Source organism: Neopelma chrysocephalum, unplaced genomic scaffold, assembly GCF_003984885.1.
Source record: "Neopelma chrysocephalum unplaced genomic scaffold, ASM398488v2 Primary Assembly neopelma1_60, whole genome shotgun sequence".
In the NCBI taxonomy this organism is placed as follows: domain Eukaryota; kingdom Metazoa; phylum Chordata; class Aves; order Passeriformes; family Pipridae; genus Neopelma; species Neopelma chrysocephalum.
The window spans coordinates 7,462,741-7,486,778 of record NW_020897715.1 but is presented as its reverse complement, the minus strand read 5'-3'; the positions used below and the strand labels follow the sequence as shown (position 1 = coordinate 7,486,778).

Genomic DNA, 24,038 nt, shown 5'->3' with positions numbered 1-24,038 from the left:
TTCTGTCTTTTCTCCACTGTCAAACATTAAATGTAACTTCAGAAAATCCAGAATTTATACAGTAGTGCTTTAGCAGTAACACAAGAAATCCTCTTCTCATGGAAACACCACTCCAGCACTGTGAAGACTGACTAGAGATATGCGGTGCTCTGCTGTGCTTTTCAAGTTACTCCAGGAGCTTGTTAGTCCTCAGCTCGTATTTCCTCCCACAGCATACTCCAGGTGACAACATCTGATGGGTGATGTTGGTCAGCGCCATTGAAGTTATTACAGGGCAATCTACACACTTGCTTCACCAACCAGATGACCTTCTGAAGGAGAAACCCAACCAAAACCATCTGCAGCAGCCTCTGTAACACTGAGAACATTCTTGTATATCCAGTAAGTCATACATAAAGGCAGGGAGAAGAGCAGCTATGACTGTGAATTTATGAAGCAGTTACAGAATTGCAATGTGCAAGCAACAAGAAAATCTCCCACAAAAACAACTTAAAATGACTTTATTTTTTAAGTATATTAGCACGATATTTACAAAATCATTTCTTGTTTAATAAATAAAAACATTTTCTTGGGTAAAGACTATAGATCTATAGATATTTCAAATGTCTGTATGTTTATATATACACACATGTACACACACAAATGAAAGCATACAGTTATGAACAACTTTGGTCTTAAATTACTGGTGGAAAAGGGCTGGATGTATCAATGACTTTTTAAACTCTTGCTTTTAAGTTTGTACCTACAAAAAATCCAGCCCTTGACACAACAGGACAGTGGGTTTCTCCCATTTCTGGGGCAACTGATTCTGCAGCTCCTACATGGACACTGAGCTCCTCAGGTTTTGAGCTCGGCCTGATCCCATGGTGACACAAACTGGGCTCTGCTGCAGTTTGCTTTACAGAAGTTAACATAAAGCTATTGTACATAACAGTTTTTATAAGGCAGAATACCTCAACAGAATTCCAGTTGATTTGGTTTTTTATTTCCTCAGCTGCTAGACTTTCAACTTGCCAGAGGGAATCACTAGTTATAAATAGGGAGCACTGCACAGTACTAATCAGATAAATTCTTACACTGAATTGTTAATGGAGAATCATCTCCCATCTTTAGCTAGAGATCACTGACATTATGGAAAAACCTGTATCAAAAGATTCATAGGTAAGAGCTCAAATCTTACATGAACACTCCCACTGACAAAGTACGACAGTGAGTGTAAGCCACACATGCTTCTTCCATGTTTTATCACATGAATGATCCTCTTCTCTGTGCCCAGTTCCACTGATCCTAGTGAGGGCTGGACCACAGGTTGCTTTAAATGGTTCAATCCTGCAGCCTTAGCAAGAGGGCTATTTACAACAGCACCTCTTGTAAAATCAGGTATCTCAATTTTGTTTTGTTGAATTCTTGATGCCAAGTGCATCAAGACTTGGAGCTCAACATGCAGAGACCCAAATTTCTGCAACATGCACCCACGATATGGATATGGAACCTTACTTTGTAACATTCAACTCTGAGAAGTGCCAAATTACTCAGAATCTTTAAAAACGTGGATTTTATTACGTAACTGCTTGGCAACAGCTTTTCAAACCAAGTTTTAAATTGTTAGGAGAAAACCATGTGTATCTTTGAAATACAATACCTTAGTACAAACAGCAGACAGTGTCAAGATTTCTACAAAGTATACACAAAGTCCAAGAGAAACCAAGTATATTGGAACAACTCTCATAACAGCTGTAAAATGTGGTAAAATCCCATGGAATGTGCAAGTCCTAGAAAACTGATTTTTAACTGTACCACATATATATATATACAGAAACTGAGCTTCCTCATTTCTCATCAGCTCCTCCTACTTACTTTGTATTTTATGTATTTGTGATATAATGGCAACAACATAAACTTCGGTGAAAAATTATATAGCTCCTTTTTTCCATTCAAGAAAACAAGATTCTAAAACTCTGCCAAAAATACACTAAATTGGACGACTCCTATTTTTATGAAGCATCCACGACTTTTACAAATTCACTGAGTTAAGAAAGCCTGAAATTGCTTCCAGTACCACACACTGCACAACATGAACACACACACAAGAACCACATTCAGCATGAAAATTACTAACTGCTGTGCTCCGTAATTCCAGTGCTGAATTAGGCTCCAACAGCTGAGCAGTTTCTCATCCAGGAATACAGAGGAGGCACGGAGAGCTCTCTCACTGGACAAAAATACCGGCCACCACAGCATACCTGGCTACTGTCCAGAGAGAGGAATACTAATGTTTTGTGGAATTAGAACTCTGTTAATGACTTCAGGAGAACTGGGAGTAAACTTTGTACTTATGCAACTTTGTGTAAAAGTTTTTACTTTTTCTTATACAAGTTTTGCTGAATGTCAGAAAAGATGTATTTTTACAATCTCTACTTCCTGCTTGTATCACACACATAGACCATACTTTGCCCATGCACACAAATAAAGAAAACAATAGTCTAAATGGTATTGCAACCTCTGGGCTGAGCAGGCCCATTATCAAAGCAGTGACTAATGATAGTTTTTGAAAATAATACCACTAAGGATTACTGCAGGGAGACCCTGTAGTGGGCAAACAGTGCTTTCTATATTCTCACCCTCAACCATCCCATATATACCATAACAAAAGAAAATAAAGATCACATGTGGGCAAACACACATGTTCCTTGCTACAGCTGCTGTGACTATAAAATTACGTCATTTATATCAAAAGCACTTTTGCCACACATGCAAAACAACCAGTTTCCTGAATTTCTTCTCGTTGAGTAGTGCATCTTCAAGGCCACGGTGTATCAACAACGGTGTACATTTTGTTTGCGCATCACATAACTCGGCAGTTCTGAGAATTTAAAAGAAAAAAGATTGTTTGGGAAGAAAAGCAACCCAAGTTACAGCTTAAAAAAAAAATCACTTCTTTTTTCATTTCAAACTTAGAAAGCATGTTTAGCGGTCAAGTAATGGAAAAGGGTGTTAGTAACAGCAAGTGATGTTTCAGGCTCTCCACTACAGAAAAGTGGACGCTGCCTTGGAGACCTCTCTCACTTATGAATTGGAATAAGCTGAAGTGGCTCCCAGACTCAGCTGTCTGACTCACCCTGTCTTTACTCCTAATGCCAGTTTACTTTCACATGCTATTTTGTAAGCTAGTGTGCTTCAGCATCTGACTCAACCCCCCTTTGGTGTGTGTGTGAACTTTCAGGGGAAGGGTACAAAGCAGGTAGAGTTCCAAAGGTTACTGCCTCCAGCTTGAGTCAGAGCACTTGCCTTCCATCTGTAAAACCTTCTGTTAATTTTTAGGAGCCCTCTTTCTAGGCAGAAAAAGCAGACAGATTTCTAGCCTTACCCTGAAAGGAAAAATGAAATGGATAAGTGGCAATTTCTGGGCTTTGGAAGCTCTACCTCAGCACTAGAAGAGGAGGTGGGTTTTCATAAGCCTAAAGGAGACTCAAGAAGAAACAGTCAACTTTTTTGAAATTGGATCTCCAAGCCAAACTCTACCTTGTCCTTTAGCAGTATGTGGTAACTGCAGTGGACCCATCCTTACCTCCCTTCTGGTCTTTTTTGAATGCAATAAACTAACAAATATCTATTTATTTCCTGATCTCAAACCACTCTGTGAAGAACAAGCAGTAGCCACTTCTGGAGTAAGATCTACCTTCCATTCCTCCTAATTCAGATTCTACTAACTGGTATACGTTTATCAATGCATTTAGGAGACACCAATGCAGTTGCCCTTGGTACTGTAGAAGTGCTTGTATTCCTACTGGTTTAGAAAATAATTATACTGGATACTTGGATGAACCATGTAGTAGTCGTAAGTAACATAAACAGTATAGTAACATAAAGTTATATGTTACATATAGTAACATAAACAGCACATAGTATTTGTAAGGAAGTCTGGTTTTAAAAACCAACTCACACACCTTTTTCCAGTTAGGGCTAACTAGGACCTTATTTATTGTCACATTGTCAATTCACGCCTCCTAGAAGTGGCATGATATAAAAGTCTTTCAAGTGAACTAACAGATTTGAGTGGCCTCACTCTTTATCCTGAGTAGCAAGAGGTTGTCATTTAATGCAGGAGTACCAGGCTAAGGGTCTAGTGATACCTCATCACAAGCTTGTTCAGTTTCCAGGAAGAAACATAAATACCAACAGCACCAACAAGTGCTCCTTTATCCTATTCCCATGAAAAGGAAGTACAGCTTTTGAATAGAAAACGATCAACAAAACCATTTTGATTTTCAAATGTTAGCATCTAACCTAAAATTGAAGCTCTTCAATGAGAGCAATCTGAAAAAATAATAAATTCAGTGAAATCTGACTGGAATACAAGCAATCTAATGAAACCAAGAGAAATAAAGTAGCACCTAAAGAGGGGGAGAGGGACAGAAAGTTACTTTTAGACCACTTTCTTGTGAATTTCCATGGGTGATCACAAATTAAATGCATAGTGAAAGCTCAGTTATATAAAAAATCCAGCAATAAAACCCAAAAAAACTCATATAGAACAGCCCACCACCAAGGAAACAGTCCATGCATCTTGAATACTGTATGAGCATAAAGGAAGCATAAAGGTATTTGACTTTCTGCATTTGATCAGAAACATCCTATTGAATAGTTCTCTCACTGACTCATTCTCTTCACTGTTTAGGAATACACATTCCTCCCCTATGCATGATATAGAATACAAATTCTCCTTCTTTTCAATTAAATATAATTTGAATTAAGAACAGCACCTGCCCTGAAACTGCCCTCCAAGTTTCATCATATTAGCACTGAGTAACTGTAAACATCCTCAAATACACATTCAATTAAATAGATATCTTGAGATATATTTGGACTTACCATCATTCTAACATCACTCCTTTTGCATCTTTAAAAGCCAAGCAAATGGATTAGTAACGATTCAGCAAGAAATGCTTCATAATTAACATTCAGATTAATTCTAAAATTCAGATTAGAACTTGCCACTACTCAGCATGCCAATTAGTGATTATAATAGCGAAGAAAAAAAAGACAAATAGAATTTTAGAATCATCCCTTTCTCACTGTAAACTTCCCTCACCTTAAGTGCTAGCAGAGTTTCCCCAAACCATGCCAGAGCTTCCCCAACCCAAAGAAATATGGCAAGAATAGAGTGGCAAGGATAGATTTTACTATAATCAGAAGTATTTCACCTAAACAAATGGTTTTGAGGAATTAATATCAACACCTGTCTTTCTTTTTCTCTTAAAAGCTGGATATTTTACAAAGCAGAGAGGGTGGATAAAATATCCTAAAAATATTAGATTTGTCCTACAACAGTCAAACAATGCCACTGGTTAGCAAGGAAAGTAGCATAAAGCAGGGAGCCTGGATCTGCCATAACTTCCTTGAGAGATCAAACTCTTGTGACTCACAGAGCCACATACATTGACATATTGATCTGCCATTTCAGTGCTGTTCTACTGGGAACTACAATTATTGTTCAACCTTTTTCCAACATTAATCCCTTAATTAGAAGATAAGCCTTGAATATCACCTACCATTTAGTGGTTCTTCTACAGCTTTCTGCAAAACATTTAAAAATATATATATGTATAAAAAGCCTTCATGTTTATTTTTGGCTCGCCACAGTTAAATTACTCTAATTGACATATACAGTAAGTAGTGATTCTACAAAAACGAAGAAAGCTTAACGTTAATCAAATTGCTGACTAGAGTTCTGAAAAGAAATTTAAATCAATCAATAGCTGCATTCTCCAGGTTGTTATCCCCCACTGTGAATGTTGGCTCAGATGAAATACCCCTAGGTGGCAGCAGAAGGCATGCAGATACTACTTTTAAGCTCCAACACCTAACCGATTATTTGTGCCATTTGATCAATGGTTAGTAACAAAGCAGCAGGACTAAAAAGAAAAAAAAATTAGTAGCCAAGCAATCAAGTGGAATCTCCTCAAAAAGAAATACACGACAGTTGTGCATTTAGTCTGGAAGACAATCATTAGAAACAACACACGCAATTACAGAAGTGCTAAAAAAATACCAGTACTTGGTTAAGATGGCAGATTTCAAAACACACAGCTTTTCCCACCTCCAACTCAAGAAAATCTCAATCATTTTGTAAGTTTGCCCCAGCATCAAAATGAAGCCCTTCACCAATATTAAATTTTCCATAGTCTTTAGATGACACAGAATCAAAGTATATTTTCAGAATTCCTTCACACTCATTTACTGCCTCAAAGCACAGTAATATTTGCTGAACAGCCCTGGGTGGAAACAAGCAACATATTAACACACTTCAGTTTCCACTAAGTCTTTCCCTGAGGCATGTACTTCATGGACACAAATTACATCACCTGAATTCCTTTGTATCTAATCCTGCACTAACAGCAGCTACAAAAAACATATTTTTAATGGCTGAGATTTCCAAGAGACCTCTAAGATTTCAAAATTTCTTTTGCTTTCATTCCTATCTCCAATTCAGAGAGTAACACAATGTTCACTACTACCTTACTGTGGCTATTTGTTTATTTCTCAAATCCTTGCTGCAATGTAAAACCACCTTGTAAGGATCCTGAACAGCTCACAAAGAGGACAGAGTCCTCATCAAAGGATGCTATTTTGCATGCTGGTTTCTATTTAAAAGTTTATTTACAAACAAAACTAAGTTAAGGAAAAAAATCTCCTCTTACTCTGTTTACTTCTGTTCTACAAGTAAACACAAGGATGTTAGATACAGACAAGACTGCATGTTGAATAAAGGAGATCTTTAATTAAATTTCTCAGCTCATTTTTATAACATAATTACCTTTCTGAATCTCTTTTTCTTTTTTTTTTTAAACTCTGTGCATTTATATTCCTTCCATAAGTGAAACCAATCCTCTGAAATACTACTCCTTAAAATGACAATGGATGAGAAAAAGCAATCAAAAATTAAAAGTCTCTTATCCTAACTGCAGTCAGCTCTCATGTCCCATTTTTGGAAACCATCTTTCTCTAACAGCTGGCTCTCAGGTTGTAGACTGGAGACCTGGAAAGGTGCCTCAAACAATGGCTGCCAGTAAAGAGATGTTCCCCTGCTACAAGGGTATTTTAGTGGTATTTTACAGTTGTGCCTCTTTACTTGCTTGTGCAAAAACGCCAGAAATCAGGCAGTTCACATTCATGAGTCAATCGAAAGCACTGCCCAAGCCTAGGAAAATTACTGTTTTGGAAATTATTACTCTAGAATTCAAAACATCTGTCCAAAAAACATTCTTTAAAAAAACCAAGGTGTTTTTTGATTTGTTCTGTGTTACCTAAAGACAGAACTCTGTTTTCAGAAGGTCTCATCAAATTAAGGGGCATTATAGGGAAATCAGAAAAAAGGTCAAGGCTATACCATCCACATAGCCAGGAATTAAAAGAGAATATCACAGAGTTTTGATGTACAAAACAACAGAAAAAAACTCCTAAGTCTTTCTTACAAGCCACCTAGATGTTTTGCACTCACCTTAATGAAAAAGCTTTTCAAGAAGGTGAGCAGGAGGTCTTTAGAAATATAGATGAAAGACTGCATTGTAAAAGAATGCCCTTGACATCCACCACCTTTTAGTGACAGCAATGGAAACTCCACTTGGGCACAACAGTCGGAGTAGCCACCAGGTAAGGGTGGCAATTACAGTACTACAGACACACTCAATAGGGACAATGAAGACCAACTCACTCAACATTAGACATCTGTTACACAGCCAGAACTTTTGCTTGCTACCAACCTGGTCTGAATTCGAACTAGTGAAGAAAGGTTCAGTATCTCACTACAATCCCCTGAGCCATCTAGTCACCCCAAATTTATTAATTTTAAGCTTACCCCTGGACGAGGATGATCTTTCATTCTGGAACCTAAAATAATTACAAAAAAGTGACCAGGCAGATGAATAAATGTCACGATCAACCAAATAAAAAACAAAGAATCATAGACTTGTTAAGGTTGGAAAAGACCTCCAAGAACATCAAGCCCCACCATTCACCTAACACTGCTACCTTCACCACTAAACCATCTCCCCAAGTGCCACTTCCATTAACAGTGATTTCACCATGCCCCTGGGCAGCCTGTTCCAATGCTTGACCACCCTTTCAGTGAAGAAATTTTTCCTAATATTCAATCTAAACCTGTGCTGGTGCAACTTGAAGCCATTTCCTCTCATCCTGTTACTTGTTATCTGAGAAAAGGTATTATCTACTGAGAAATCTTGCAACAGAGTAGCAACATACAAAATTGAAGCTTCCCCTATCCAAAATGACTTAAGTTGATGACCTGCAAATTCTTAAAGCCTCTAAGCACTCCTCTGTTTACAAACTGAATAATCTTATCACATACAGTCTGCAAATTGTCTCACTCATGCGCTCAGCTCTAAAAATGAATTACACTACACACTATTCACTGTGCTTATTTTGGTGTGCTAGTCTACCCCTCGTCACATTTGATTTCTTCAGCCAGTATAACCAAACCGCAAATACAACATTTATGCAGACCAGTAATAGCACACAGTATTTAAGTCATATACAAGTAGACCAAAATCAATTAAAAAATACTTTTATTGTTGTTATTAAAAGGCTTGCTTCGGCTCTGTCTCATTTTTGACTCATCTTCACCTATCTTGGATATCAAATATTAGGCATGCTGCCTTAATTTCGTCTTTACTGGAAATCTTCCCTGTCTCAGCATCCATTATTTCTGGCCATGCCCACATATGGTGTGCACGCACTAAACCTGGAAGCCTGCACAGTTCAGTGCAGACTGGGGAAGCAACATATCCTCAACTCAGGGTTCTGTGTCCAAGCTAACAAGCTGCTTGAAGAGCCTTCACGCACAGCTTGACACAAATAATGTCCCTCTGCTCTCCCACCCAAGCTGTGGAGTCCACATAACGTTATGCTGTGTTGTGCCAGCATTCCGACCACACAGCATTGCTGTGGTTGTTGCTTATTTAGCAGATCTTTAAATCTCTCATCTTTTTGAGATCTGATGAAGAGACCAGACCAGTTTCTGAAACAAAGGCTTGCTATTCTTTTCTCTTGGTTTTTAAAATTATGCATAAGTAAACCCATGATTCACTAAAAATGAAAGGTGTGCATTGAAATTGGTCTTACTTTAACCCACCAATAACCAGTGCAAACCAGCAGGCAGATTTTGCTTCTTTAAATCTGTATTTTGACAAGCTCGTCATCACCATCCTGAACCCACTCCATGAAATCCTTGATATCCCTTTGCTGTCTGCATTCTAAGCTTCAGCACCCCAACTGTGTAAATGCAGAACTTAAACAGCAACCCTCCTACAACTGAAACAATCTTATTTAAGAAACCTGGCTGTGTTTTCTCAAAACAGTTTATGACCAGTTGCAGATTTCTTTACTCAAGATTCCCTACAGGCTCTATGAAACAGAGCCAACACATACAGACAACTCTTCAGTCATTTTTAAAACTATGTAATTATGAAATCACACCTTATGCTCAAATAAAAAACATCTATTTTAAAAAAAGCAAAATATTAGGTGCTACTTACCCATAATAAACACGTAAACCAGACTGAGCAAACTTGCAGTAGCCATAATAGCTAAGCCAGCAATCAGAACAGACGCATGTAATGGAGGACAGGCTGTTTAAAACACAATAAAAGCAACTGTATCATCTGACACAAGTAAAAGCACAAACTTTTATTTTCAGGTATAACTCATTATTAAAATAAATAAGCCTGATAAAAACAGATGTGATTAATTTCTCTTTCAAAGCTATCCAAGAACTACTACTGCATCTTTCTTTTTTTTGTATACATTCTTTGGTGATACACAGGCATTTACTGATTTATTCTAATTACATGTACTATTCTATTAGTTTAGGTATTCTACTGACATTCACTGCAATTGACAACATTCTTTCATTAACTGTATTTTAAGTTTAAACTTTACATCTTCAATGCCAATTGTTTTGAACTGTAATCACATCAGATTACAGAAAACAATACTGCTATTGAAAAAACAGGATTAAAAAAGAGAAGAAGGGTGCAGAATATGTGGGCAGTTCTGGGGCAAATCAACCACAGGTAACAGGAATGCTCCATGTTTACAGGGATACCAGAACAGGAAGAGGCTATTAAAACCTAATCATACTTCACTACTAAAACTCCTTGTTCTCTCTGATTCTCCTTTCCAGGCACTTAAAAGTCATTGCAACTATCTGCAAGCTCAACCCAGGATGAGCAATTTCTACTGAAGCTTAAGGGTCATTGAGCTAAACTTCCAGAGAGACAGGTAACATCAACCATGTATGACCTGGGAAGAGACCACCCTGAAAAAACAGAGAGGCTTTTCATTGAGAGGGTAATAAAAACATCCTCCATTTTGTGTTACTCTAGAGCATTAATGCTTTACCAGAAATCTCCTATCAGTTTATTTTACTATTACATCTTAAAACACTTAGGTGCCCCTTAAAAATACCTCTGTAAATACTAAACAATAAGCATAAAACTCAAATCATAACCCCACTGAAAGGTCTATCATTCCACTCAGATTACACAAACCTTTAAAAAGCATTTCAAGGAAAAATAGGTCTTAAATCCCCAACCAAATAAATTACTAAAATGAAGAATGTCTCTAAGAAACAATAAATCAGGAGCATAAAGCACCTACAAGGAACACAAGTATGTGTATATTCTACTACTAAATATACTGCCAAGGATGCCTAGTCCTAAATTCACCCTTTTCTCTGCTGTAGGGTTCTCTGGTGGGTGCAGGGGAAGGTAGGGAGGGGGTAAAGGGAGGGTCAGAGGCAGGAATAAGGGATATCACTGTGTGTGGTGTTTAGTTAGTCCCTTTACCACAGTGACTGTTTTTCAATGGTGAAACAGAATGCCAACCAGAACCAGATTTAAAATAGTCCAAGAACACTGCCACATTTATTGTCTCTACATTTACCTTCTTAATGTGTTTCAATGGTATTCACTGAAATATTCATGGACTCAGTTGCATACAAGCAGAGATTAACAAGGAATTTCTGATTTACTCATTGAACATGAGAAAATTATTATGACTCTAGTTTAGTTTCTAAATACCCTAATCCTCAGAATAACAATAATAGTCACCTAAAATCAACACTGACTTTTAAGGCCTTAACATGCAAAATTAAAACAATTAAATTTTATTTTTCATAAAGCAACTGCTCCTAGAATGCAGTTATGAAACCGATATATTTAATAGTGCCTATGGGCTATTCTTCTTTCACCAGATAAAAGGGCATTAACACAGCAGTCCTAAACTACATTTACAAAAGTTACTTGCTAACACTCCATGTGGAGTAGCCATTTTCACAGCTTTTTAGGGTTAGAAATAAAGAACATGAGGTGTAAACAAAATTAAAAAACACTTCCATAGAAGACAAATTGCTTACCTGGGACACACAGTGCAAAACCAACCACTGCAATTATATAACCAAGAATTTTCAAACCTATCAGAGCCAGTGTTGTATGAGGTAGGCTGTCAAAAACTGGGAAAAAAAGAAAGACAAACAAAACTGTAGTTTTTCAAGTTTAACTACAGAGACACAAAAGGTAGATAATTCACATAAAGTTAGAAAGCAGATTCTCTTAAATTCTAAGCTCAGCCAGTCAATGTCATAACAAAACTCAAAAGCCACTGTAAGGCAGGGCTCTTGTAGGTATTCACACACCTAAAAATTATGTAAATATAAATAAAATGATAAATAAACCACAAATAAAAAAAAAATTACACACACATTCTGAGAGCTAGTTATTCAACCCAATCCCTAAACCCAGGAAGGAAGAGCAGAAATCACTCAAATGTGCTACCCTAAATCTCATTCTTCAAGTAGGCACCTCAGCCAAACAAACACGCTGAACATTTTATTTTGAGATATGAGAAATGTCAGGAATGCAGGATGCTGTTGTAGCACCTATTTATAAAACTAAAAATATTCTGTAGGTTATGGGGGGAGAGCTCAATTTTTTCCATCCATATATTAAGGAATAAATAAACACTCACCAATTCCAAACATGAAGTATTGAAGTGGTACCAAAATCACAGCAGGGACTACAATTAGGCCAAGACCAGCTTGATTCAGTGCAGTGTAGCCATCTACAAAAATTTATACGGAAATTAGTAAAACAGAAGTCGTTAATTGGAATAAAGCACAAAGCAACAAACATAAATCATTAGCATCATCAAGCTTCTAGGGTTCAGAAAAAATCCCACTGAACCACCAGAAGTCACTCTAGTCTCTAATTTTCACCCAAGGCAGTAGGATAGAAAACATAAAATTCAGAGGCTGTATCTTCCTATGATCACTTCAGGGCCTTACAACCCCAACATTGTTTCTGTTGTAGTCTATATAATTTTTTTTAATTTAAAATAAGTAGATGGCAATTAATAGGTGGTGCTAACTTCCATACTACAGCATGGAATAGATCCTTTTGTGCTGTTTTTTCCCTTAAATTAAGAAAGCAATTTTCATCACTTACCTTGGACGAAAAGAGCAGTGCCTACACCAGCTACAACTGCTAAGATGACAACTGTTACTATAATGCACACTTTCCTCTGAGATTCAATATCATATTTTAATGCTTGAAGACAAAAAAAAAGGGAGACAGAAAGGAAAACAATCAGAACTGTTCCTAAGCAAAGAAACTCAAACTCCTAAAAATTAAAACTATATACATTCCCAAGATTTAATTTGCTTTCATTCCTGGATATGGTTAATATGGCTTACTCAGAAAAATGAAACCTGGCAGTGGTGTTTTGGTCAAATTCTTAAATTTCTCCTTCCATATAATTCAGGTGATATGTTAAAGTAACCTGTGCCATGTCCCAAAGTTAACTCAGGTAGATGCACTACTGACATTTAAATGTTACAGTGAATTTGTTACTCAGGTGGAGTGTCAGACAGGAATTCATAAATTCCAGGTTTCATTCTCTTCCTCATGACTCTGTGTGAGCTCAGACATATCACCTCTGTCCCCAAAGGAACTTAAATCCTAAAAGCCAATCCTGTAAACAAAAACCCCAAAAATCCCCACCTCAAACAAATCAACACAACCCCCACAACCCACAAACCCCAAAAAACCATACATTCCAAAGTGTTACACAGAAAAACCATGCCCAATTTAACAAGCTATTTAAAGGTATACAGTAGCATTGATGGATTCACAGGTTTCCTAAAAGTAGCATTGATGGATTCACAGGTTTTTTTAAAGGAAAAAACCCCCTCCTAAACAAACCAAAAAATCCCAACAATTAAGTTAGAGGTAGCAAAACTCTTTTCCCCACAGAGGTCAAAGACCTTTCAATAAATTGCCCAGGTGCAGAAACATCCAAGCACACTCAAATTACTCCTATAAAATGACACTGCTTCTCCATGAAACTATTGCTTTCCTAAAAATGTTGAAGTTCTCCTCTCTACACAATCTAATGACAATTCCTGAACATATCAGAGACTCCTAAGCCAAAAATTAATCCAACATGATGGAAATAAAAGAATTTTTAAAAAACTGTATTAGTTTTCAAGCTCTGACCATGGATGGACCTTTGAAAAGTCACATACCACTTCCAGAAGTTCATGAAAAGGTAATAAAGGAAATTACATATAGATGGCTGGATACATATCTGATTATTACAAATCACTCTGAGTGCGATTTTTTCCATTTCTTATGGACTTGACTCTTAGCAGAACTGAGTTGTTTTTTTAATTGTTTAGAAGTCTACAAATTGAGAAAGCCTGAAAAACCTCAGAGATTGATGTAACAAACTGCACCACAAGGGATCCATCTGAAAGGCCAGAACAAAGCACACTCTACATTGCACAGCAGTTGGACACCACTGCATAAAGAGCACCCAAGGATGTCTGACACTGGTGAATGATTGTATTGCCTCTAAAAACATCTAACAAAATCACAGATGTTGGTGTTAAATTATAACTCAGACAGTGCTAAGAGACTAATGAACAATTTTACATCAGGAAGACAGAACCACCCTTTTCTAATATTGATTTTATGACCATAAAATGAAACATTTTTGTTTCTAATTTTACAATAAAATCATGGTGTACCAACTGTGAAGAAGAGTTTCCTTGTTCTAATGAACCACAGTACTCATTATCAATTACATGCCACAAAAATTATATACCTGCAAAAGAGCACATCATTTTGCAAATGATACAGTCCTGGCAGCAAAAACAGCCTCACATGGCAGACGAGTTCTAAACACAGACCCCAGAAAGCAACCCCTGGCCTCCAAGCAAATGAGCAGTGTGGCCCAGACTACTTAGGGGTAAACACACACCACCTCCCTGAGTATTATCTGCATTGATTCCACCCACATCTTTCAGATGCCAGCACCATCTTTCATTTTGCACAGATGCCTGTATGCGTGCAAGTGATTTCAGGACAAATCAATAACTGCAAAGAATTGCAGAGCCAACACTTACCAATAACAGTGAGCTGAGCCGCACACAAAATAATAACTATGCACAGCAATGATATGATGATAGCCCTTTCCACTAGGAGGAACCATGATCCTAGAGAACAAAGAAAAACAGTAGGAAGAGAACAAAAAGTGAGGTTATTAGCTTTGCATTTATTGTTCCTTTTAGGCTATGCCCTAGATTGCTCAGTATTATATGTAAGTTAGCATTAAGAGTTATAATAGGCTAAGAAAGCTATGACCTCTCCCTGTGTAGGTTTCTCCCTGATCTTGTGTGTGACAACCTACTTTTTCAGTATTTCCAGTTACCTTAACATTTTCCAAACTGGAGGTCTTATCCTCCACTGGAGTAGAGGATATGTTGGTGTTAATTTCTGGCACTACAAGCTAGTGAGCTTGTGGAACTACAAACAGCACTGCAGATCAGGAAAAATGTATTTAGGTCAAGCAGAGAAGATATGAGAAATCTGATCTGATACTTTCTCAGCTATTCTATTCTATTTTCAACTGTTGCAACTCCTGAAGAAATCCAGGTGTGTGGTAAGGAATACAGGAGCTCACCTAAGTGAGAGGGAAACACTGTTTTGTTGATTCTAGGTCTTCCCAACATCATCCCTTTAGTCTTCTTTCCCCCTGCATTTTGGATGCCTTAGGCTGTTCAGTCAGTCGTGCTGTAAGACCCTGTAAGCCACCTTCCAACATAAAATGCTGAAAATATCTCCACTGAACTAGAAAATGTAGTTAATTCTTGCATCTCCGCTCATATCTTCATTTAGACTCACTCAGTGAATCTCAAGTCTCCATTTCTTACATTGCACTTGCCACCATTCCTCTGCCTGCACATTTGCTTCCAAAGAAATTTCTAATCTTCATTAAGATGCATATTCATTGCACTTTCTCTCCATATACAAAAGCTGTATCTGTAGCTCCAGAAACATGGACTTAAGTAGCAAGACTTTATAACTTTCAATGCCAAATGAGTACCCTGAGGACAGGTTTTTAGTTCCTAAATTCCCCTCTTTCCCCTCCTTCCCCACCTCCCTCAAGAGTAACAGAAGAAGATACTGGTGGATGCAACAGAAATAAAGACAAACACAAAATAGACTGAAGGCAAAGAAACAGGAAGAATATCTGCCAACTTCCTAACCACCAAAACAAAGTTAATTTATTGAATAGTTTAAAAGAAGGCTTTCAGCTTCATTTGTGTTTTCAAAAACGCAACTAATATTGAACGGTAGCTTCAATGCACTGTTGCCATTCTCTAGATAAGCCAAATCCCAGAAATACCGTTCGATGCAACTGAGAATAATCAATTAAAAAAAGGATCTGCAAGCGGAAACTTAGAAGCAACTTCACTTCCTCTGTAGCATTTCCAGATGACACTATCTGGTATTATAAACAGAAAAAGAGCAGCCACAAAGCCTGGTATCTGCCAGGACTTCAGCCAGCAACACACAACCACGTATAGTCCAGTCTTAGACTATAAAAGAACCTACTGTACAGAAATGCTTGCAATATTGTGCATACATGCAACATGCAAATAAGAGGAACAGTTGAGCACATTTTCCTGGTAAGATATTTCCCTTACTCTGGTGTTTCATAGGAATAAACTAAACTCCTGGCAATAAGTAATATTTTGAGAGCCAATATAAGCAAGTCAGTTCCAAAGTCATGAGAGAGACTTCCAGACTGAGGCAAAAGAAGAGCAAAGAGAAGAGGGAAAAGGGAAAGGAAACAGGGGAGGAAGAGAAGGAAGAAAAGAGGAGAAGAGAAAAAGGAGGGAGAAAAGAGAAGATGAAGAGTAGAAAAGAAAAGAAAAAGGGGAAATTTGACAGTTGCTGTCCTGATCAGGAAAGAGTGTGTACAAAGACAATGGCACTTGGACAGAAATCTTGCTCACTCTGCTACCCAATTCCTAGGTGAATCCAGGAATTCTCTAGAGTGAGATGGAGAATAGTTGGCTCTTCTAAGGCTATCTTTGTAAAAGCATCAACTGGAACATGCTTGTAGTGACAGCATGAATTCATTGCTCAGAAATGACAGAGTGAAGACTGGTACAGGATTTCCATAATTCACTAACCCTTTTCAAGACTCACTTGCTACACTTCCTTCTATTACCTTATTGTCTCAAGAGTTTCTCTAGAACACTGAGGAGGCACAAGCAAGAGAAAGCTGTACAGAAGAACAGCAAGAGAGAGCAAGCAGCTGTGTTACCTTCAGCTAAACTCTTAAACATAAGATTAACTTTTATGTTTTCTAGCATATACTCTCAAACCTAATGTGACCTTAAAACTATGAATTATTCACAAACCACCTTCTTCCTTTGGTGTTGTATTTTCATCGCCGCAACTGACAACTAGAAAATGAAATCAGAAAAGTTACATCAGTTTCCAGCTTTGTTGTCTTTGTACCAATTTCAAAATTGTAAACACAGTAAAAATAAAATACACAAATGGAACTCGATTCCACTACATTCTCAAGCCTTGTTTCCTCTTGTAGAGCTTAACAATGAATGGCAAAAACAGCCAAAAAAGGTTTCATAAACTGTAAAAGAAGAAAGGGAACTGTGTAGACCTCTTCCTGTTTTTGCAGTGTTCTAAGAAACAAATGATTTTGTAGCATCTTCACTTGCAGTGGCTGTGCCCCTCTCAATCCATTTCAGGATCACAATTACTTTGCAGTGTATATGGCTAACTGAATAACTAGACCCAACTGAGAATTACACAAATGTCCACAGCAGGACATCTGTCTGAGCTTCCTAAAGATTTTAACGTGAAATGTAAAAAGTTAATAACAAAAACATCACAGGATAATTCTAGAGTGCATGGGTAAGGCAGCATGTCCTACACAGATGCAGCAACATGTGGTGCTTCTGAGAAGCCCTCCAGAAGCAAGAAGCAAGTAAACAGGTACACAGTGTACACAGAGAAAAGTGCTCTATCACTTTTGCAGAGCATTGGACAGGCCATCCATGTACAGCAGAACCCATTATTCAACAACTGAGGTGCTGGAGCAAATGGGCAATGGATGAGAAATTCATTTACTGAATTTCATTAATTTTAACATCACTTTTAACATCATCTTCTGAAGATGACACTTAATCCTGGAAAATCATAACACATTATCAACTAGTAGTTGCATTTTCAACCTCACTGGAAAACTGTGTAACTTCTGATCAAGTTTTAGAGCTTTTATACAGAATTTCTATTAGTTCTACCTGTAATTTTCCAGCAAAGATAAAAGATTGCAAGAAGCAATTCTTCAAAGAAAAGATCTCTGCAGACACTGTAATGAACGTACACATTTCAGTATTATGAAGATATTAGGAATATGTTTCAGTACGTAATGCAATAACATGAGTATATCAAAAACTGTATAATCTAAGAAAATGTGGGAAAGCATAGATTTTCCTGTAGTAGACAAATCATTCTCAGACATTATTACAAACTGAAAAAATGCATTCAGATCTTTCCCACAGAAGCACTCCCCTGTAACTTAAACCAAAATAACTTTTATTAACTTTCAAGTTAGAAGGCCTGGACGCAACATTTTTTGTATTTTTCAATTCAAGGAATACACTGACATGGTCATTGTTTTTCTCCTTCCCTTAAGATTTTCCTTGTTTTCCATCCCAACAGGTTCTAAAAGAATAGTAGGCAACTCACCTGAGCTCTGCCTAAGTTCCATTTTTGTTTCTCCTTCTCTGTTTGATTCTGTTACTTCACAACTGTAATTTCCAACAGTTGCTTGTCTAGTGGTAAGCACCAGAGAGGCCACACCCTTGGTTAAATCCGCCTGAGATAAAAATTTTGCTGACGAAAAGTCTCCATCTCTATAAAACTCTTTTCTTCCTCCATGAAAAGAAAAAATTACCTTTCCTTCTTTTTTCCATGTAACAAACATGACATTTTCATTGTTCTCCCTTAGATTAGTCACAAAACAAGGTAAAACGACAGTTTCATTACAGTCATTTTTTTCAACAACGTCTGTTCTAGTGAGTATCAACTGGGCAGAACCTACAAAGAAAAATGAGAATTGACACATTCAGAATTATTTCTTAATACACAGGAGAACAAATTAAAAAATATTACAACATGTGACTTGGGAAAACAAAACAAACTCTCCCATGAAACCACAACAAGAGAACCATGCTTTAAAGAAGTAACAAAAGAAGGGAAAAAGGGCATTATTATAATTCTACTCCTCTGCACAGACTTAGCCATTCTCACCTCCATTTAATGTATAGATATCGTAACCTATAATAAATTTAAAATAAAAGTAGTAAAATGTTGGGTTGCTGCTTACTTGGACACTTCCCCCAAAATGCCATATGCAGAAATACTGCATGAAGGCCTGGTTTCTGCAAAGCACACACACAACATTAACCACAAGTTGTGCCATTGATGTTCAAATTTCTGCTCCTGAGCACACAGGTTAAAAAAAGTCTACTTTTATACTTCTGAGAGAAGGCAAGCAGGGCAGCTTAGTCAAGAAGGGTTTCTTCATTTGTTCCTTCTTATCTCTGAAGGTGGAGCCAAATTCCCACAGTTTTAGATCATTTCTTGCAAATTCTCTCTCTTTTCCTTTCCAATGGAGAAGGTGCACTCACAATACCATATATTAAATGAGATAATTACTTAGTGTAATTATAGTGTAATTATGTAATTATTTTTATTCGAGTGTATACACAGCAGAATTGAAAATGGAGAATTTGTAACAATGAAAGGCTTTCAATGTTTTATTTTCTATATTTTTCCTTCTTTGGGGGAAATCATAACACAGTTTAATAGCTTTCTTAATAGTAATTTCTCCCTAAAGTTCCACAGACATTACCAAAATGCTTTACTACATCCATCTGATAAAACCAAATAGGGGAAAAGGTATGTAAAACAAGACCACAACCCCTAATACTGTAAGCACAGAGACTTACACACTGGAGAAGCTCCAGGGACCTCAGAGAACTACTGCTACTCACATGTATAAAACCAGCTCAGATTAGTCGTATGTATTTGATTATTAAACTTCATTAGGGGAAGGGGAGAAAGGAGAAAAAATAAAATCAATAAAAGTTGTGTCACTATTTGCCGTAGCTCCTTTTGTCAAAGCAAGAGTCTCAGATCAAATTTAAAAAGCACTCATCTTTGAAATACTGCTTTACTATTCTCACAGAGGTCGCTGGATTACTACTGAATATCAAAAGCTTATAATAAACTGGCTCCGTTTGTATTATGCATGACAGTGCCTTACAAGGAAGAAGGAAGGAAGAATTATTCTCTGGCTTACTCACTGTATCGCATTTTTAAACCGTACCTCAAATAATGAAAGTAACAAAAGCAGAACAAAGGGAAACTATACCAAACCTCAACCTATGCCCTAAAAAAAACACGTGTACACAATTAAAAGCTTAAACGGTTCATCATGAAGTAGATTTCACATGTGTTTCCCACTACCTCAAGATAAAAGTTTGGGGTTTTTTTTTCTCCTTTAGAGCCAATACATTTATATTTCATAGGAAGAATTTGTTCACCACTAGCCTCATTTCACTGAGAAAGCTGATTTTTCACTAAAGGAAGGGACTATACTTCCAAATATTTACCAAAGCAAATAAAAAACCAACCACCCTGAAGGAAATAAAAACGAATTGATTAAAATTTTCTCCCTAGTATTAGAGCAGAGTGGCAGCGAACTGTAAATTCCTGATTCCACCGGTCTGCTGGCGTGCAGTCCATGAGAGCTGGCCTGTTTTGCCTGCAGCCAGTGCAGAAGTGTCGGTGTGAGCTGCTCCACAGCCGAGTGCTGCGGGAATGAGGCACAGGCTCCAGCAGGGAACAGACCCGTCCGTGCGGGTTCTGCCCTCTGCGAATGCGGCTGCTTTCGCACAAGAGTTCGTGCGGCTGCTCTTGCACTAAAGGAAACCTCACTGCTTGCTGCAGATGGTTCTTCCACCATCAGCTTCCAACAGTCTTCTTGCGGTAAGAGGAAGCCAATAGAACCCTCTGGCATTAGTTCCCAAATCCCGCAGGCAGCGGACTACTGGGCGGGCTTTTCTCCTGGATTATCAGTTTAGAGGCATCACATTAAGGTGACAATTTCAGAGCCTTACACTAAGCAGTTTGGGGGCTTCTGAAAAATATGCAATTGTGAAGCTGACACAGAAAGGCTGTTTCAGATTATATATGCCCTGCCATTTCGGAAATACTGCACAGGGTTGACAAAACTGGCTCAGTCTGGTCACTTGATGGGCGCTTGCAGATCTCACTGACTAGAAACCATGCTGGGGGAATCACCTCTTCAGCCCATCTACTGCTAACTCAGGAACCCAGACGTACATACGAGCTTTAAACACAGATACAAGCTTTAAACATGCAGATTTAGATGTGCTGCTTACTGACAGAAGAAAAAGCCCCTAGCACCTGCACCTCGGTCAAAGTGCCGCTACTTTTTTAACCCTCCGTCCCCCCACCGAATTTCTTCTCAAGGCAGAGAAGAAGTTAAGACGGTGCGGTTCCAACTGCATATCGACGGCACGCGAACTTTTTCCAAGATCAAGAAACGTCGTCAACCACTGACCCTGCGCAGCCGGCGGCCAGCTGGATTGTTTCAGGAAAGCACGCTGAGCTGAGCTGAGCTGCCCCCAAGCACAAGAAGGCGAGGAGCAGAGCTCTGCGCACGGCGTCCCTTCTCTCCCCCGCAACTTCTGCGGGAAGCAGCGCACGCCCGGCCCGGGGAGGGTGCGGGAAGCGCTAAGGCGGGGGGCTGGACGGCAGCATGTGTGTCCCCGCTCCGTCCCAAAGCACGGCGAGCTCCCGCTGCGCTCCCGCAGTCCCACACGCTCCTGCTGCCACCAGGGACAGTGGGAGCTCCGGGCGGGGGCCACGCGAATCCCCGCGCCAGGCGGATGGAGCGGTGGCGGGACCGGGACAGGCGGCGGCCGCCCCGCTCGGCTCAGTCCGGGAACAGCCCTCCCGCCACCGCCACGCACCCTAACCCTTCCCGCGGGCCAGGAGGGCGGCTCAGCCTTTGCCTCTCACCCCCGGGGCCCCGCCAGGGACACCGCCGCGGACACCGCCGGGGCGCCTGCGCCGGGACCCGCTGGAGCCGGGGGCGCACAGGAGGCGTCTCGGGGCGGCTGCCGCGGCCGCAGCCGAAAGGGCCGGGGAGAGAAGGAGGGAGGGAAGGAGGGAGGGCGTGTGGCGGTGTCTCACCTGCGCGCAGGGCGCCGAGCAGCACGGAGGCGGCCAGCAGCCACATGGCGGGGCGGCGGCGGGAGCGCGGCCGGGCCGGACCGACGGGCTCGGAGCGGCGCCGCAGCGGGCGGGGCGGGCGGGGGAGGGGGGGGCGCGCTCACGACGCTGATTGGCTGCGGCCCCTGGCGCGGGGGGCGGGAGGGGCGGGGCAGCTCCACGGACAGCTCTGCTTTCGTCGTCCTGCTCCTCCTCCTGCTGGCGGCGGAGCTGCTGCAGCCAGCGGGAACGGCTGCAATAAAGCTCGTTTTTTGGTTTTGGTTGCCTTTTTTTTTTTTTTTAAAGTAATTTTCAGGACGCGTATTCCACACCCGCGCGAGCTCCGGGGCCCGGCGTTCCGGCTCACTTTTCCCCGCACGCACAGGGGAGAGGGTCGGGTAAAATGGCTGCTCTGAGGCGGCCGGGGCTGCCAGGGGAAGGTGCAGCGCCTAGCAGCGGGGGAACTGTTGACAGGGCGACTCCCGGGCCCCCTCTTAAGAGACTTCCTGATCGTTTCACTGATTTCGAGCCCTTTATTTTGTGAAGGATAAAACACCCTTGGGGGGCTTAAAGCCCTCCGCCCTCGCCTGCCGGGCTGTGGCCCCGCGGGGCAGGGGCGGGAGGGAGCGGAGGGAGTCCTGTGGTTTCCCGGGTCCCTTCCCGGCAGTCAGCTGACGCTGCGCGCCTGAATAATCTCGGCGAGGAGATCCGAGGAGTTCCTCCTTGTCCCTAAAAGCCTGTGGAAAACCAGCCCTTGCCAGGGGCACGTTTGCTTCTGGCTGTAGTGATACTCTCTACGTAAAGACAGCACAAAAAACACTGACAAATCTGTAAGTGATCTGTTGTCAATTAAAAGTGAGGATAAATGCTCCATTTTCCTTTTTCTACGTCTGCTGTAATACACACATTTGACTATTTCAGCAATGGACTTTTTTCTCCAGGAGTAGCCCTCTTTAGGACCTTTCTTTTTAATGTCTCAAAATTTTGGCTCTATGAATACTTGCACTCTAAATGCATACTTTGTTCTTAGGTGAAGAACATATGTGTTGGTGAAGCTTTAAAAAAGGACTGATAAGTATATATCTATCTATAGATAGACATGATGTTTTTACAAGTCCCAAAGTTCAACAGAGGACGAAAACCAGGGCAGAAATCAAAATTCTGTGAGGAACTGATTTTCCATATGTCTTATATGGGATTACTACATTTATGGGGGTTTTTAGCGGCAACATTAATAATGGCTTGGCTGGTTCTTCCCCCCCCACACACCCCTGCTTCCTGAGACTCCATTCTTCTAGATTCTTCCCTGTAAGTGGTTAATAGATGCCTTGACTGCTGAGTTTGTTTCCTCCAGATATTCATAAAGCACTCAGACATCCTCAGGCATTCAAGTTTAGTAAAAAGCCTTGAGCAGTGGGAGCCATCTGACTCCAGATATGATGGAGGGGGCTGGCATGAAGCTGCTGATCCTGCTTCTGCCAGACTGACTCAGATGATGTTCTCTGGAGGCCAGAAGAAACGAGCTGGAGCAGAGGGTAGCAGGGAAGACATGTCTGCGTCAGCTGTAGCTCGTGCATCTCTGCCCAGACTGAGCACTGGCGTGCTGATAGGCACAGGCATTGGGGTCCCCTTTGTGGGGAGCTGCACAGCGTGTTTTCTTTAAGCAAACTGGGGATGCTCTCCTCCCACTGCAAAGAGGAGAAGGCTGCAGCTGCAGCATGCATTTGTCCCTGTTGCTAAGGCAACAGTAGCACACCCACGCTGGCCTAAAAGCAAAACAGCGCACATGGGAAATTTCATCCGGCCAGGAGTCTCGCGTGGGAGAGCGTTGCTCTCTCAGGTGCTGCCTTCTGTACTACTGAACCAGGTTTCACAAATCCCCGAAAGATAACTCTCTATGCATGCAGTTTCCCTGGTTTTGTTGGGAGTAGCCATGCCATCCACAGAGGTGTCCATCTGGAAATACTTTGTCTTGTAATGCTCTGCCTTCTGCTGCTGAGAAAGGTCTGCAATGCCTCTTCTTGCTGGTGGTTTCAGACAGCAGGATTGTGCAGCACAAGGTAGTTCAGGTGCCCACTGAGACAAAGGTCAGGCAGCTCTGCTTTCCTTTCTGAACCAGGAACACAAAGCAAACCCTGCTGAAATAGAAGAGCTGCATGCTTTTAACCATTTTCTAACATCACTGTGACCATTTCCCTCTTGTTTTGCCCAGCAATGTCTCTCTTCACCCAGTGCACACATGCTGTAGAAGCTCGTACAGAAACATATCTCAGAAGCTGTGAAAAGCACAACTCTGACACATGGATTAAGTCCAAGTGCTCCAAAAGTGAGAAGTCA

At 40.2% G+C, this 24,038-nt stretch overlaps 1 protein-coding gene across 13 annotated transcripts; it reads right to left on the bottom strand.

Moving 5' to 3' along the window:
* Positions 1-483: 483 nt before the first annotated feature.
* Positions 484-21,775, bottom strand: CD47 (CD47 molecule). 13 transcript variants are annotated; one of them, XR_003533806.1, is made up of 12 exons: positions 21,684-21,775; positions 18,144-18,494; positions 16,790-16,834; positions 14,483-14,572; positions 12,522-12,623; positions 12,046-12,138; positions 11,435-11,530; positions 9,555-9,647; positions 7,859-7,890; positions 5,553-5,682; positions 4,873-4,900; positions 484-2,863 (listed from the first exon to the last, which is right to left on the bottom strand). XR_003533806.1 is itself a non-coding variant. In XM_027680980.1 (12 exons), exons 1-11 carry the CDS (start codon positions 21,727-21,729, stop codon positions 4,875-4,877), a joined length of 999 nt encoding a protein of 332 aa, XP_027536781.1. In that variant the 5' UTR covers positions 21,730-21,775; the 3' UTR covers positions 484-2,863; positions 4,873-4,874. The 13 variants fall into 13 exon arrangements, 11 of the variants coding, with proteins under 11 accessions (XP_027536781.1, XP_027536779.1, XP_027536787.1 ...); XM_027680980.1 differs by having other exon boundaries at positions 5,553-5,577; XR_003533807.1 differs by lacking the exon at positions 4,873-4,900.
* Between the last annotated feature and the right edge of the window lie 2,263 nt (positions 21,776-24,038).